This window comes from Pseudochaenichthys georgianus, chromosome 7 (genome assembly GCF_902827115.2).
Source record: "Pseudochaenichthys georgianus chromosome 7, fPseGeo1.2, whole genome shotgun sequence".
NCBI classification, from domain to species: Eukaryota; Metazoa; Chordata; class Actinopteri; order Perciformes; family Channichthyidae; genus Pseudochaenichthys; species Pseudochaenichthys georgianus.
This window is the reverse complement of record NC_047509.1, coordinates 25,866,910-25,879,414: the sequence shown is the minus strand read 5'-3', so window position 1 is coordinate 25,879,414 and position 12,505 is coordinate 25,866,910. Positions and strand designations below refer to the sequence as shown.

At 41.5% G+C, this 12,505-nt stretch overlaps 1 protein-coding gene across 1 annotated transcript in view; it reads right to left on the bottom strand.

Moving 5' to 3' along the window:
* The window catches only part of espn (espin), a 47,878-nt gene extending 37,441 nt beyond the window's left edge, over window positions 1–10,437 (bottom strand). Inside the window, exon 1 of the mRNA XM_034087734.2 lies at window positions 9,952–10,437. Within this exon, the coding sequence (XP_033943625.1) occupies window positions 9,952–10,251 (300 nt within the window). The 5' untranslated portion in view covers window positions 10,252–10,437. The remainder of the gene's footprint in view (window positions 1–9,951) is intronic.
* Window positions 10,438–12,505: the final 2,068 nt, after the last annotated feature.

The window sequence follows — 12,505 nt, the reverse complement described above, 5'->3', positions numbered from 1 at the left end:
AGTTCATTTGAGGAATTCATAAAAACAACATGCAAATGACTATTTGATACTATATTTAAGTGTTCACTGTGAACATTTGGTTGAGTTCTGTGTCCTGTACATATAAAATGTCCGTGAATGTTTAAAGTTTTAAAAACGACATGGGATACTATGTCGAAAATATCAGGAAAATGAACCTAGTATAGTGTATTGAAAAAGTCATAGTATGTCGGAAATATATATTAACAGGTGGTTTGAATGATTCTGCTGGTTCATTTCCTTCAAGCCTCAAAGCTCCTTACACTGTGATTTAGTAGCGGGCATTTTTGAGCAACGGAATAAGTCCTTGCTTAGTTTGCGTATAAAAGCTTACCTTGTTATTGAAATATCCCCCACATGCAACTTTCTGGGAGAAAACTTGAGCTTCTCATGCTGCATTTCTGAGCTGATCATTTCTGTCAAACTCAGAGTACAATCAGCTCAGCCAGAAAAGGAGAAGAGAATCTAAGGCTGCGGCCCCACGAGGACGAATTCGGTCGTTTGCGTTACTGTTTAGTGTCATATAGACTGTTCGGCCACACGAGGACGACCGAATACGGCACTAAACGACTGAGGAAACGACAACGGGTCCCAAGGTGGATAGAAATGCATACGCCACTCTCTGGGGGGTCAAACGGCTCCGTGTGTGCGCCCTATACGGACATTTTCAGATCACTGATAGTGATTGCGCAATAGCCCCGCCTCTCCCCACCTCTTCTGCTCACCTCCGCTTACCCCGCGCCAGTGCTGAAGTGTTTCGCCACCAACAACAACAACAATGGCGGATCGCAGAGTTGCTATCGTGCTCCGGACGCTATTGACCATGCTACAGTTGTTTGTGCAACATCTACAGCAATAATGATGAGGCAATAGCCCCACCTCTCCCCACCTCTGCTGCTCACCCCCGCGTCAAAGTAAACTGCACCCTGAATTCAGATTATTTATCTTTCTCTCGCGAGTGAAGTCTAATCTGACAGGACGGAGACACGCAGCTCTGCTCACCTGCAGCTCCTCCCGCTGCAGCAAAACACACACTTCAAGTCAGATCATCACCCATAGCTATTTTAATTACCTCTCAAACTCCCTAAACTAGTTATAAATATGTTTATTTTTACAGTCGGCCGGGTCACTGATTACTGGATGAGCTGCTGCATGAGACAGACACTGACGCTGTCTGAAGAGGGGGAGGAAAAAGAGAGGCTCCGTGTATTTTATCATTATATTATATAGAGTCGTTATTCATTTGTTTTAAAGCTCAATAAATAACAAAGAAGACCTTTGACCGGCACTTTTATAATTTTGTCCGGAAGATTTCAACTTTAATACACGCTGACTGGCGAAAAACTCTGCCCGGTTCCCTCGGCCCCCACCGCGGAGAATAAACAGAAGGGCAACCATGACAACCATGCTTCTTCGCTGCTTTTGTGGAGGAAGTTACAGCGCCACGTAGAGGCTCCTGCATATGTACTGCAGCTTCTCCAGCGGTTGGAGCTAAACGGAGCGGTCTCGTGTGGGCAGACACTATCCGGATAATTATTGCATGTGGACGGAAGCCGTTTGCGATTGCGTTAGCGTTAATCCTATGCGTTTAGCCGTTTTCGTCCTCGTGGGGCCGCAGCCTAAAAGATCCCAGCTATTAAATGCAAATACCTATCACGACTAAAGTAGCTTTTAAAGACGCACAGATTAGCAACTCTCCACCAACCCAGCGTCCTCTCACTTGAATCCTTTGTGCCAAGAGGTGGATCAACAGCTAACACACAAACACATGCGTGACATCCATCCACCCCCTGTGGATAGATCAGGGCCATGTGGAATGCATCAAATGAGCATGTTGCAATGAGATCAAATCAGTGTGGGGGGGGGGGGTGGTGAGGTGACGTGCAACAACATTAACCTTTCTGTTGGTCGCTTGTTAGCAGACCCTTCACGCGATGGCAGAGCGAACAGGTACAGGCAGGGCCCATAATGATAGCCCTATAGTTTACATCTATTACCCACACATGAACATATGGAAATGGGTTACTATTTTAAAAAATAAATGTATTTATAAATGTATTTAGGAACCTATCCATGTGATTTTTAGTGGGGGTCGACCTCAAATCCTCTAGGGGGGTCCAGGGGCATGCCCCCCGGTAAGATTTTATTTTGGAGTTAAATGCATCAATCTGGTGCATTTTGAGGGGAAAATAAAGAGACTAGATTTATGGAAACACCTATATTAAATAGAACTGTATACATTTCAATAATCATAAAATCATGGCCATAACCAATAACATACCATTTCCAATATGAAAAAAACACTGAAACTTGTTTATTAATTTATTTTTGGTTCATTTATAGTTGTGAGTGTGTCTGTGCTCCTGAATCAGCCTCTCCTGTCTCCCTCCTCTCCCCCTGCTCCTCTTTGAGGCAGCAGCAAAGACTAGTTTTCTCTCAACACGTTTTAAAAGTGTATCTTACCTTTTTTCACCCAGTTAACTTTTTATTTATTTATTCATGCATATTTTACTAATCACATACATTACATTTCATTTAGCTGACGCTTTTATCCAAAGCGACTTATAATGACCGATTACAGGGACATTCTCCCTGGAGTAACTAAGGGCTAAGTGCCTTACTCAAGGGTGGTGTTCCTGGCGGGATTTGAACTCACAGCCTTCCGATCTTCAGCCCGCCTCACTATCCAAGATTAGACCAATCACTACCCTCTCAAATGGAAATGTGTGTTTACATAAATGGTGACCACACCGTTTGAGACCCACTGAGAACTTAGACTAAGTTAACTATCTAAACACTCAGAGAGTCCTTTACCTCATCTGAGCTGAGGTTATCCCGAGCTTGAATGACACACAGAGACCAATCAAGGGCTTTGATTTATGATCTGTATGGCAGTGGCCATGTCGGCAGGCCACATCATGTGGACAGCCAGTCACCCTGTGTGAGGCAGGCCACTTAACAACTTAACAGGCCAGAAGGAGGCGAGATCAGTGCAGGGAGCTAGGGATCATTGTCCACAAGTTAATCGATCGCAGATGGCGTCGTGGTCACGGACGAATACAAAAAAAAATTATAAAAAAAAAAATTATTAAAAAATTATTTAAAAAAAAACCTAAATGGGTCGCGAAATATACTTGGGCGGCCGTTAATATACCTGGGCGGCCCGACCAAGTATAGTCTATGTGTGGGAAACCCTGTATAAGTATAGATCTTGTACTTGAGTAAAAGTAGAAGCACTCAGATCTTGTACTAGAGTAAAAGTAGAAGTACTCAGATACTTGATTAAAAGCAGAAATACTCAGATCTTGTACTTGAGTAAAAGTAGAAGTACTCAGATCTTGTACTTGATTAAAAGTAGAAGTACTCAGATCTTGTACTTGATTAAAAGCAGAAATACTCAGATCTTGTACTTGAGTAAAAGTAGAAGTACTCAGGTCTTGTACTTGAGTAAAAGTAGAAGTACCAGAGTGTAGGAATACTCTGTTAGTAAAAGTATACTGCTTTCAAAATGTTGCTCAAGTAAAAGTAGAAAAGTATTCTCATCAAAATATAGTGAAAGTAGTCACAGTAAAAGTAGTCGGTCCATTTCAGAATAATGTATATGATATGTTTTATAATGATTGATCATGAAAGTGTTCTCAAAGCTGGTAAAGGTGCAGCTAGTTTGAATGACTTTGTATACTGCAGGGTAGCTTGTGGATTTACTCCAGGTGGAACTAAAGTCTGATTCAATACTTGATTAGATTTCACATCATTCATCCACATCTGTAAAGTAACTAATACATGTAGTGGAGTCAAAGTACACCATTTACCTCTGAACTGTAGAGGAGAAGAAGAACAAAGTAGCAAAACATTATCTCAAAATTGTACCCAAGTATAGTACTTGGGTACAGCATACTTGAGTTTATGAATCTAGTTACTTTACACCAGATGTCATAAAGATAGAAAGACTCAGCCTTGCACAGAGGCATGACAATAGATTTTCAAAATGCTCAACAGTGCTGCCAAAATTATAAACTGACTGCTACACAATTAAAATAAATGCTTTTATATATTTATATTAGATGTGACTCTTTAGCGTTTCTGTTATTATTAACACTGCTGCTTTAGTTGTTTTGACTGCTAAAATCCTCTGTTATTCCTCATTTTAAAGCCGATATTCCGTGGGGTCGGGGGGCTCGGGTCCTTGTCACCTTTTCCATACCTGATGAGTTTGCATCCCTGATAATACTTGGTAAGGAGGCCATAATATTTTTGACTCATGGCTGAAGTTAAGTTTCCCCAGCTCTCCCCAGGTTGGCAAAAAAAATGCATCTCAAAATGCATCAGATTGATGCTTTAAAATATGGAATATTCAAAATGTTCTTCCGGGGGAGCATGCCCCCGGACCCCCCTAGAGGAATAATATCCTTCTCACCTTTTTCACCCCTGACCCGTTTTCATGCCTGTTTTACTAAATGTCAGCCAAGTCTGCTCATATAGCCTACTAGACTCCTGGTACTAGGATGGGTTAAATGCAGAGGCCACATTTTACTGTGTGCTCTGCATGTGTGGACATTAAAGAGGGTTTCATCCCTCCGATACTTATTCTAGTCTTAACCCCTAGATTCCCCCCGGTCCGTTTGCGGCGCGTTACGGCTGCGGCGCGGTTTTGGTCCGGCCTCCTCCGGCGTCATACCCTACCGGGCGCGTTTCAGAAGCGGAGCGTCTTGCCTGCCGGCTCGCAGTTTTTGTTGATTTGGGCATATTTCCTGGACAGGCTACTTTGTACAGACAAAGTTAATAATAATTGTAATATCCCAGTTATAAACGACATGAATCAAAGATGTGTTGCTGTATTTTAGTGGTAAAAAAATGCATTCATCATCATAATTATTCTATATATATAATTTACAGTGCCTGTAAACCGGAGGAGAACGCTGGCAACTTAGGATCTGATCTTTGGACTATTCGACTGCAGCCTCGGAGTCGGCTTCGTCTTCTTCTTCTTCTCTCGGTTTTTTGGCAGATTGCAAACAACTTTAAGGTGCATACCGCCACCTCCGGAGTCGGCTTGACTCGGTTTGCATTTATAAAGAATGCACACACGTGTTTAATCGTTAATGTCAGATATGTACTAAGTAAATACATTTGTTCCTGCTCAAGATTAGATTCAACTTTATTGTTATTGCACATATTACAGGTACTGAGACAACAAAATGCAGTTTAGCTTCTAACCAGGAGCAACAAGCAGTGAAGTGAAAAGTAATGTACACAATAGACAGAATAAAATATAGAATGAATTGAATGATGAATGAACAGTGAGGGGTATGAATACACTAGATATCAGCCTGTGAGCAGTATGAACAGTGTGTATGAATATGCTAAGATATATAAAGTATGAAAACGGTAAGCAGTGCAAGTATAGTATAAAATATATAGATATTAATTTCATGATGATAAACATTGTGGAACAATGATGAAAAATGGAAATGGATGTGGCGACGTAAAACTGACACAAAACAACAACAAACTTTTGCCGAGCCAATTGAAGAGTTTCTATAGCAGCACGGGGTAAAAACCATCAATGAGCGCTCAGCTCGAGATACCAGCGAGTCGTTTCCATGGGGTTGGGAGGGTTACTTTGTAAATGTAATCAGTTACTGATTACTGAATACATGGCTCTGAAAGTAATCCGAATACAGTTACAGTTACGTGTCTTAAAAAAGTAACGTAATCAGATTACTTTTAGATCACTTTTGGATTACTTTCTTTTTCCATCACAGATGGGTATGTTTTGGTGAACAGGAGACACAAAAAGCAAAAGGAAACTGAACGTGTTTTTACTGTTTTAATGGCTTATCAAGAGCACAACTGAAACATTACATCTGAAACGATGTAACAACATAATACACTTTTTGGGGATGCCGCTTGGGATGTGAGGAGTGAGGGACACGGCTTAGAACGTGCGTGTCGCCTACTGTCCTGCCAGTGTTGGCAGGACATTAATTAAAATGTCGAACTCGGACTTCATTTTAAGGACATTTCGGCCAGGGGTGTAGAGCTATATTTGTTAAGCACCGGATTGGCAAAACAGGAGAGTGTGTGCACCAGTCTGCCTTGATCTATGAATTCATGTATGTGACTCTCACAGTATCTGCTGCCCACAGCTGTTTTATAGAAGGAAAACCTCCTTCACTTCATGAAATCTCTGCAGCACCAAGAGGCAGCGGGAGGGTTATCTCAGCCTCTGAGAAGACGAGCGCGCAGTGCCTTTCACGCACCGCCTTTCACGCACCGCCTTTCACGCACCGCCTTTCACGCACCGCCTTTCACGCACTGCCTTCGCTGTGTTTACCTTCAGAATCATAAGGCTAAAGAGTGACCACAGGCTGATGTGTTTGAACCACACACACCTCTACACACACACACACACACACACACACACACACACACACACACACACACACACACACACACACACACACACACACACACACACACACACACACACACACACACACACACACACACACACACACACACACACACACACACACACACACACACACACACACACACACACACACACACACACGACTTAAACGCAGACTTTTGTTCCTCCATGTTTCGTTGTTATTGTTTCACTGAGCGGACCCGCCCCTTTTTTTTCAAACGCTCCCTTTTTTGGTCCATCTGCGGCGGTAAAGGTTTTTGTGCGCTGTGATGATTCGGCTGTACCCTTAGTAATGAATATTAAATGTTGTGAGGAAATCTTTCCACCAATAATTCCAATAAGTAATCCACAATGTATTCACTTCAGGTTTATGAAAGTAACTGTAATCAGATTACTCGTTTTTCAAATGTAATGCGAGCTGAATACAATTACTTGATTTTTGTATTATGATTACGTAACGCCGTTACATGTATTCCGTTACAACCCAACCCTGGCGAGCCTCCAGAGCAAGTCGGACAAAATGACTAACCATCATGCAACGCACTAGCAAGACGTTGATCGCAACTGCGCAGGTCTCGCTTGTCTCAAACAAGCCTACTACCGTACGGCTGCGTCGCGTCGAAAAATAGACTTCAATCCTATTTCTAGCGGAGCCCAGCGGAGCCCAGCGGAGAGACGCTTCTGGGACGCTTTTAAGCCGTAACACGGCGCATCTGGTGGAATAGCACCCATTGACTAGAGTGGCCGCGATTCTAGCGGACGCCGCGGCGCAGCCGTAACGCGCTGCAGGCGGACCGCAGACGGACCGCAGACGGACCGCAGACGGACCGCAGACGGACCGCAGACGGACCCGGTGGAATCTAGGGGTTGGCGCAGACGCACCCGGTGGAAAGGTCCGTCTGCGTTGCGTTACGTTTAGAAACAAAGATGACTAAAGGTTAGATTGAGTGGTCGATTGACTCATTTGCAGCACTTTGTCATTAGCACTGCGGCCTGATAAGACAGTGTTGAGGATGAGAAGGTTTTCCCTCTCACCCTAAGCATTCTGGGATACTTTGGAAGAAGTACTCAGATCTTTTACTTGAGTAATACCACAGTGTAGAAAATATTACATTTAAAAAATGTGCAAAGGAATATGCCTACACATCTAAAAAAGTGCTCATGCACTACGGACCATTTAAGAATAACATTAATGCAGGGCTATTCAATTGGCGGCCCCGGTGTGATATTTACTGGCCTTTGAGTATAATGTTAAAAAGTAATAGATCTACTTTTTTTTGGGCAAGAGTGCCTTTATTCCAGAGAGGGTGTTACATTGAGAGATAGAGGGGAAGATTGCCTGAAAACTTCGGCAGGCTCGGGTTTCGAACCCACCTACTAGCTACTGACAACTCCTGTCATTTATTGCATCTCTGCGTGAATGATTAGATAATTTCACCTAAATTAAATCAAATGAAATGATGTTGATGGTTAAATTAGCTTCATATGTAGGCCTACGGAGTTCTGAACTTGCCATTTAGATCTATAAAAGGCCTTGGGGCTATGTTGTTTGATTTAATTAATATATGCACTCCATATGCTGTTGTAGTATTTACTGTATCTGAAGCTCTTAATATGATTGCTCATATTTCAAGTCATCTTTTTCCCGGCCCCTTGATTTGGATCATTTTCATCAGCCGGCCCGGCCCCATTCCAAACTAATTGAATAGCCCTGCATTAATGTGTGCAACACTTAACATTTGCTGCTGTGGGGGAGCTTATTATCTTTGACTTAAAAAACTGTGGACTTCACCAAGGGATCAATAAAGTATAACTTATAATAATGCTAGATATTTTTTTGTTTATTATTCTGTTATTAATCTTTATTTGAATATTCAAAGTAATTTAAATTATCAAATAGATGTAGTGGTGTGGTAGTGTGAAAAGTAAAATATTCTTCTCAGAATTGTTGTGGAGTATAAAGCAGCAGGAAATTGATTTGCTTGCAGTCTACATATTATAGTTGTAGAAGTAAGTTGTAGAAAACAAATGGATTATATTGTTTTACTAAAGGGAAACAATGCATTATTGATAGAGGCACACCATGGCAACAAATAATGTTAAATATATACTGTATACATCATTTACTTCAAGCATGAAGTTAATGCTTTGCATTTTAGTAACAGCAGCGACATGGAACTGAGGTTATTGAGTCGAAAGAGATCATAATGTTCAACTATATTCTTCATCTTCCCCGATATCATATCAAGCCACACTGTCATTATGTATTTGTATGTGTTCTTTTTGTGAGTTACTGTGTGGGCTGTAAATTAATATACATTTTGCAAATCGAGTTTTGCATACTTCATTACCAGAGAAACATGAGTCAGTGCAGCAAAAGACTAAACACAAAATGTTCTAACAGCTGACATTATTTTGCATCTGCTGAACTTTTGAGTAAAATTTCATTTATTTGTTTTCCAATCCTTTGTCGTCAGGACAACAACATAAGCTTTCAGAGACACATCAGGCTCAATGCTAAGTTGAAGTTGAAGTTATTTATTTTTTCTCAACTAAATAACTAATCACCATAACATTATTCTAGTATTATAGACCATTATGAGTGAATTCATGGTGGCATGATACGGTATAAGAGAATTCAATTATGTTATTTTCATGGAAGTTCAGTATTTTCAATCATGCTCTTCCTCAAAGCAAGAAACCAGAGAAGCAAGTCTTAAACTTGTGATGTCCTTATTATAGGCAGATTATCCATCCGTTATTATCTACCCATAGACAATGAAAGAATGGGGACTGATTTTGGGGACCCACACAGTTCATGTTTTCTTTTTTTATACCCAAGTGAGCTTTATTCTTTGTAGTGTCGTCAGTTCTGAAACAGAACATACACTTGATTCATTCCCCATCCCCACGGTGCTGAACATCCTTCTCAAATAGTTGTTCGACAGTTTCAGATATAATATTGATATCAGAAATTGGAGTTTTGGTTGTTTATACATTTGGGAGAGAGTGTATGTTAACAATATTTGTTGACTCACCAGACCTAGGAATAACCTGAATTTAGAAAATGGGTGCAGTTGCCTTTTAAACCATATTTATTCACCTTTTGTTCAACTGAAGGGAAACAAAACACCCTGTTAAGTCTGTACAATGTAATATGGGATGTAGTCATTCAATTTAATCCCCAATTAATTAAGACTAATGTATCTCTGAGTTCCCACATGTAAAACAGCAAATTCTCCCCCTACCTTGGGGGGCATTTTATTATAGTAGGTTGGTGAATGTTTAGGTTAATTGTGTTACAGAAGCTTTTTTCATTTGGAACAGTTCTTCAGAGAACATTCAACATGATGTTGCTGTTTTACGCATGAAACTAGACCACCCAAGATTAACAGGCTGCACAGTTCTGAGAAATGACAGCAGGTCAGAGGAAAGAGAGAATTAGGCTTCAGTCTGCTCCATTTCCAACGTGTTCAACTAAAGCTCCGGTCACTCACCTCTGGCCCACATCCCCCCTGGGTCAGCAGCCACTGTAAGCAGGCCAGGTTCCCGGTGGCTGCTGCGTCATGTGCCGGGCTCGCCCCATTGTTAGCCAGGCAGTTCCCCGGCAGCCCAGCCTCCTCCACTAGGAAGCGCAGGCAGGTTAGTTTCCCGGCCCGGGCTGCGTGGTGGACGGGTGAAGCCCCCAGCCCGTCCTTGATGTCGCTGCCGAGGGCTTTCTGGGCCAGCTGCCCCTTCAGGGTCGGCACGTCCCCCTGCCTCGCGGCCAGCAGCGTCCGCTCCCCCTCCACCACCATGCTGCACACAGCGCGACTCCTTCCTGTGGTTGCCTGCTTTGAGCCCGATCACTTCACCGTGCTAATGGGGTCAGCATCGTATTTACACAGCCTCAGATCATCTCAGTCACCCGGTTAGTGGAGTGGGTAAACTCAGTGATAGCTCCACATCCTCCCAGAGCCAAATTGTCAAAAGCAAGTCCCGTTCATGAACATGTTCCAATGTGATTGGAACATTTGTACATGTTGAGTTAAAACTTAATCCATTACTCTTTATCTGAGCGATAAACTAACCTGCTTTCTATTTTGCCCGTCGATGTGTCTCAGTTATCCGCTTCTTTTCGCTCTTAAACCCGCAGGATGCTGAACACCTGTTGCGCAAGTTAAACTCCAGAAAATTATTTTTTGTTTAATTTACCCTGTTTGTTAACGTGTAGGTATCATGTGCCTACGAATAGTCCACGGTGTTTTTCTACCTATAGCAGATGGCGACAGGGGACTCAGCGCCTGTTAAATAATCCATCAGGGGGAGGATCGCTGAGCCTGTTACAGGTTGTAGCCTTCTGGAAATCGGCTCAGAAGTTAAAGGGACAGTACGAAATTGCCTCTTAAAACTCGTTAGTATAGTCCGACAGAGAAAGTTGTACAACTGTGTTGATAAGTGTCAGTCAAATATAGACATAATTATGGCTAAACAGTAAACACTAACTCAACAATGGACTTTTTGAACTCACGCCCGCAGTCTCGTTTGCATGCTTCCTCCCCGGCATTAATATTACATAATGGCAGTGAAATCAGCATCAGTAGACACGCACAGTTTGTACACAGAGGTCCATCTGGTGGCCTTTGGTGGAAAGTCTTCTGAAAAATGGTTGCACTTTTGTTTAAGATATTTTAGGTCTATTCCCAAGTGAGCTTTTTTTCATTGTGTTGTCAGTTCTGAAACAGAACCCCGGATTATTCCCCATGGGGCTGTCATCTAACATCCTTCTCAAATGGTTTTCCTTAGAACAGTTTCAGATATAATAATGATATCACACATTTGAGTTTTGGTTGTTTATTGATTTAGGAGAGTTCATGTTAGCAATACTTTTGGACTTTAGTTGACTTTTAAACCATATTGGCCTTATGTTGAACTGAAGGGGAACAAAGCACCCTTTTAAATCTGTACAATTTAATATGGCATGTTATATCACTTATGTGTCTGCTTAGTTGGCCTAAAGAAGACGATATTTTTATATATTTTTAGCAAATGAGTCAATATAAAAAAGAGTGTTTATTCTTTCTTTTAAGTGGAAGTTTATTGTGTAAATGTATTAAAGGTCCCATGACATGCATTTCCGGTTATTACCCGTCCCCATGTGTGTTATGAAGCTTTTTATGCATGTAAACGGTCTGCAAAGTCACAAACCCTCCAAGTACACCCTGTAGCGAGTAAAACTCTAACACAGAAAAGACCTGCTGCCCCAGAACGCCTCGTTGGAGATTTTTATTTTTTCATTTTTTTCTTCCTGGTCAGTGACGTATCCGACGACCAAATGGACCAATCCGTGGAGCTCCTCACACACACACACACGCACACGCGCACACACACACGCGCACACACACACGCACACACACACACACACACACACGCACACACACACACACACACACACACACACACACACACACACACACACACACACACACACACACACACACACACACACACACACACACACACACACACACACACACACACACACACACACAGCCTTATCTTTGCAGGCTGTGAGCGTGGTCAAAGAGCCACTAATTGTTCTTGAATTGTAATATTAATAGTTATTAGTTACTCTGCAGATTTTGATTTTATGTAGACCTACAACACACATGATCTTAAATATGATGGTTTATTAAAGATAAAATAAATTAGCTCCACACCACCAACTCGATTTTTTTTTTGCTCCAATGTTAATGAATCTATAACAATAATTCAATATTTAACACTAAAATGGACCCCTTTTTATAATGATTGTAATAGTTATACTCTTTTTTATAATGTTACGTTTTGATAATTAACGTTTTTCTGACAACAGTTAAACTCATTCAAAGCGTACAAGTATAATCCGTTAACATGTTTCTCTGTGAACCCATTTACTCATACTGCCCCTTGCATGTACACTGGTCAAATAAAACAAAATATGATCTTAGTTTGGTTTGACTGAACTTGTTCTATGGATATTTGGATTCAGTATTTGGATTAAGTATATAACCATGAATTTGACGAACTGTA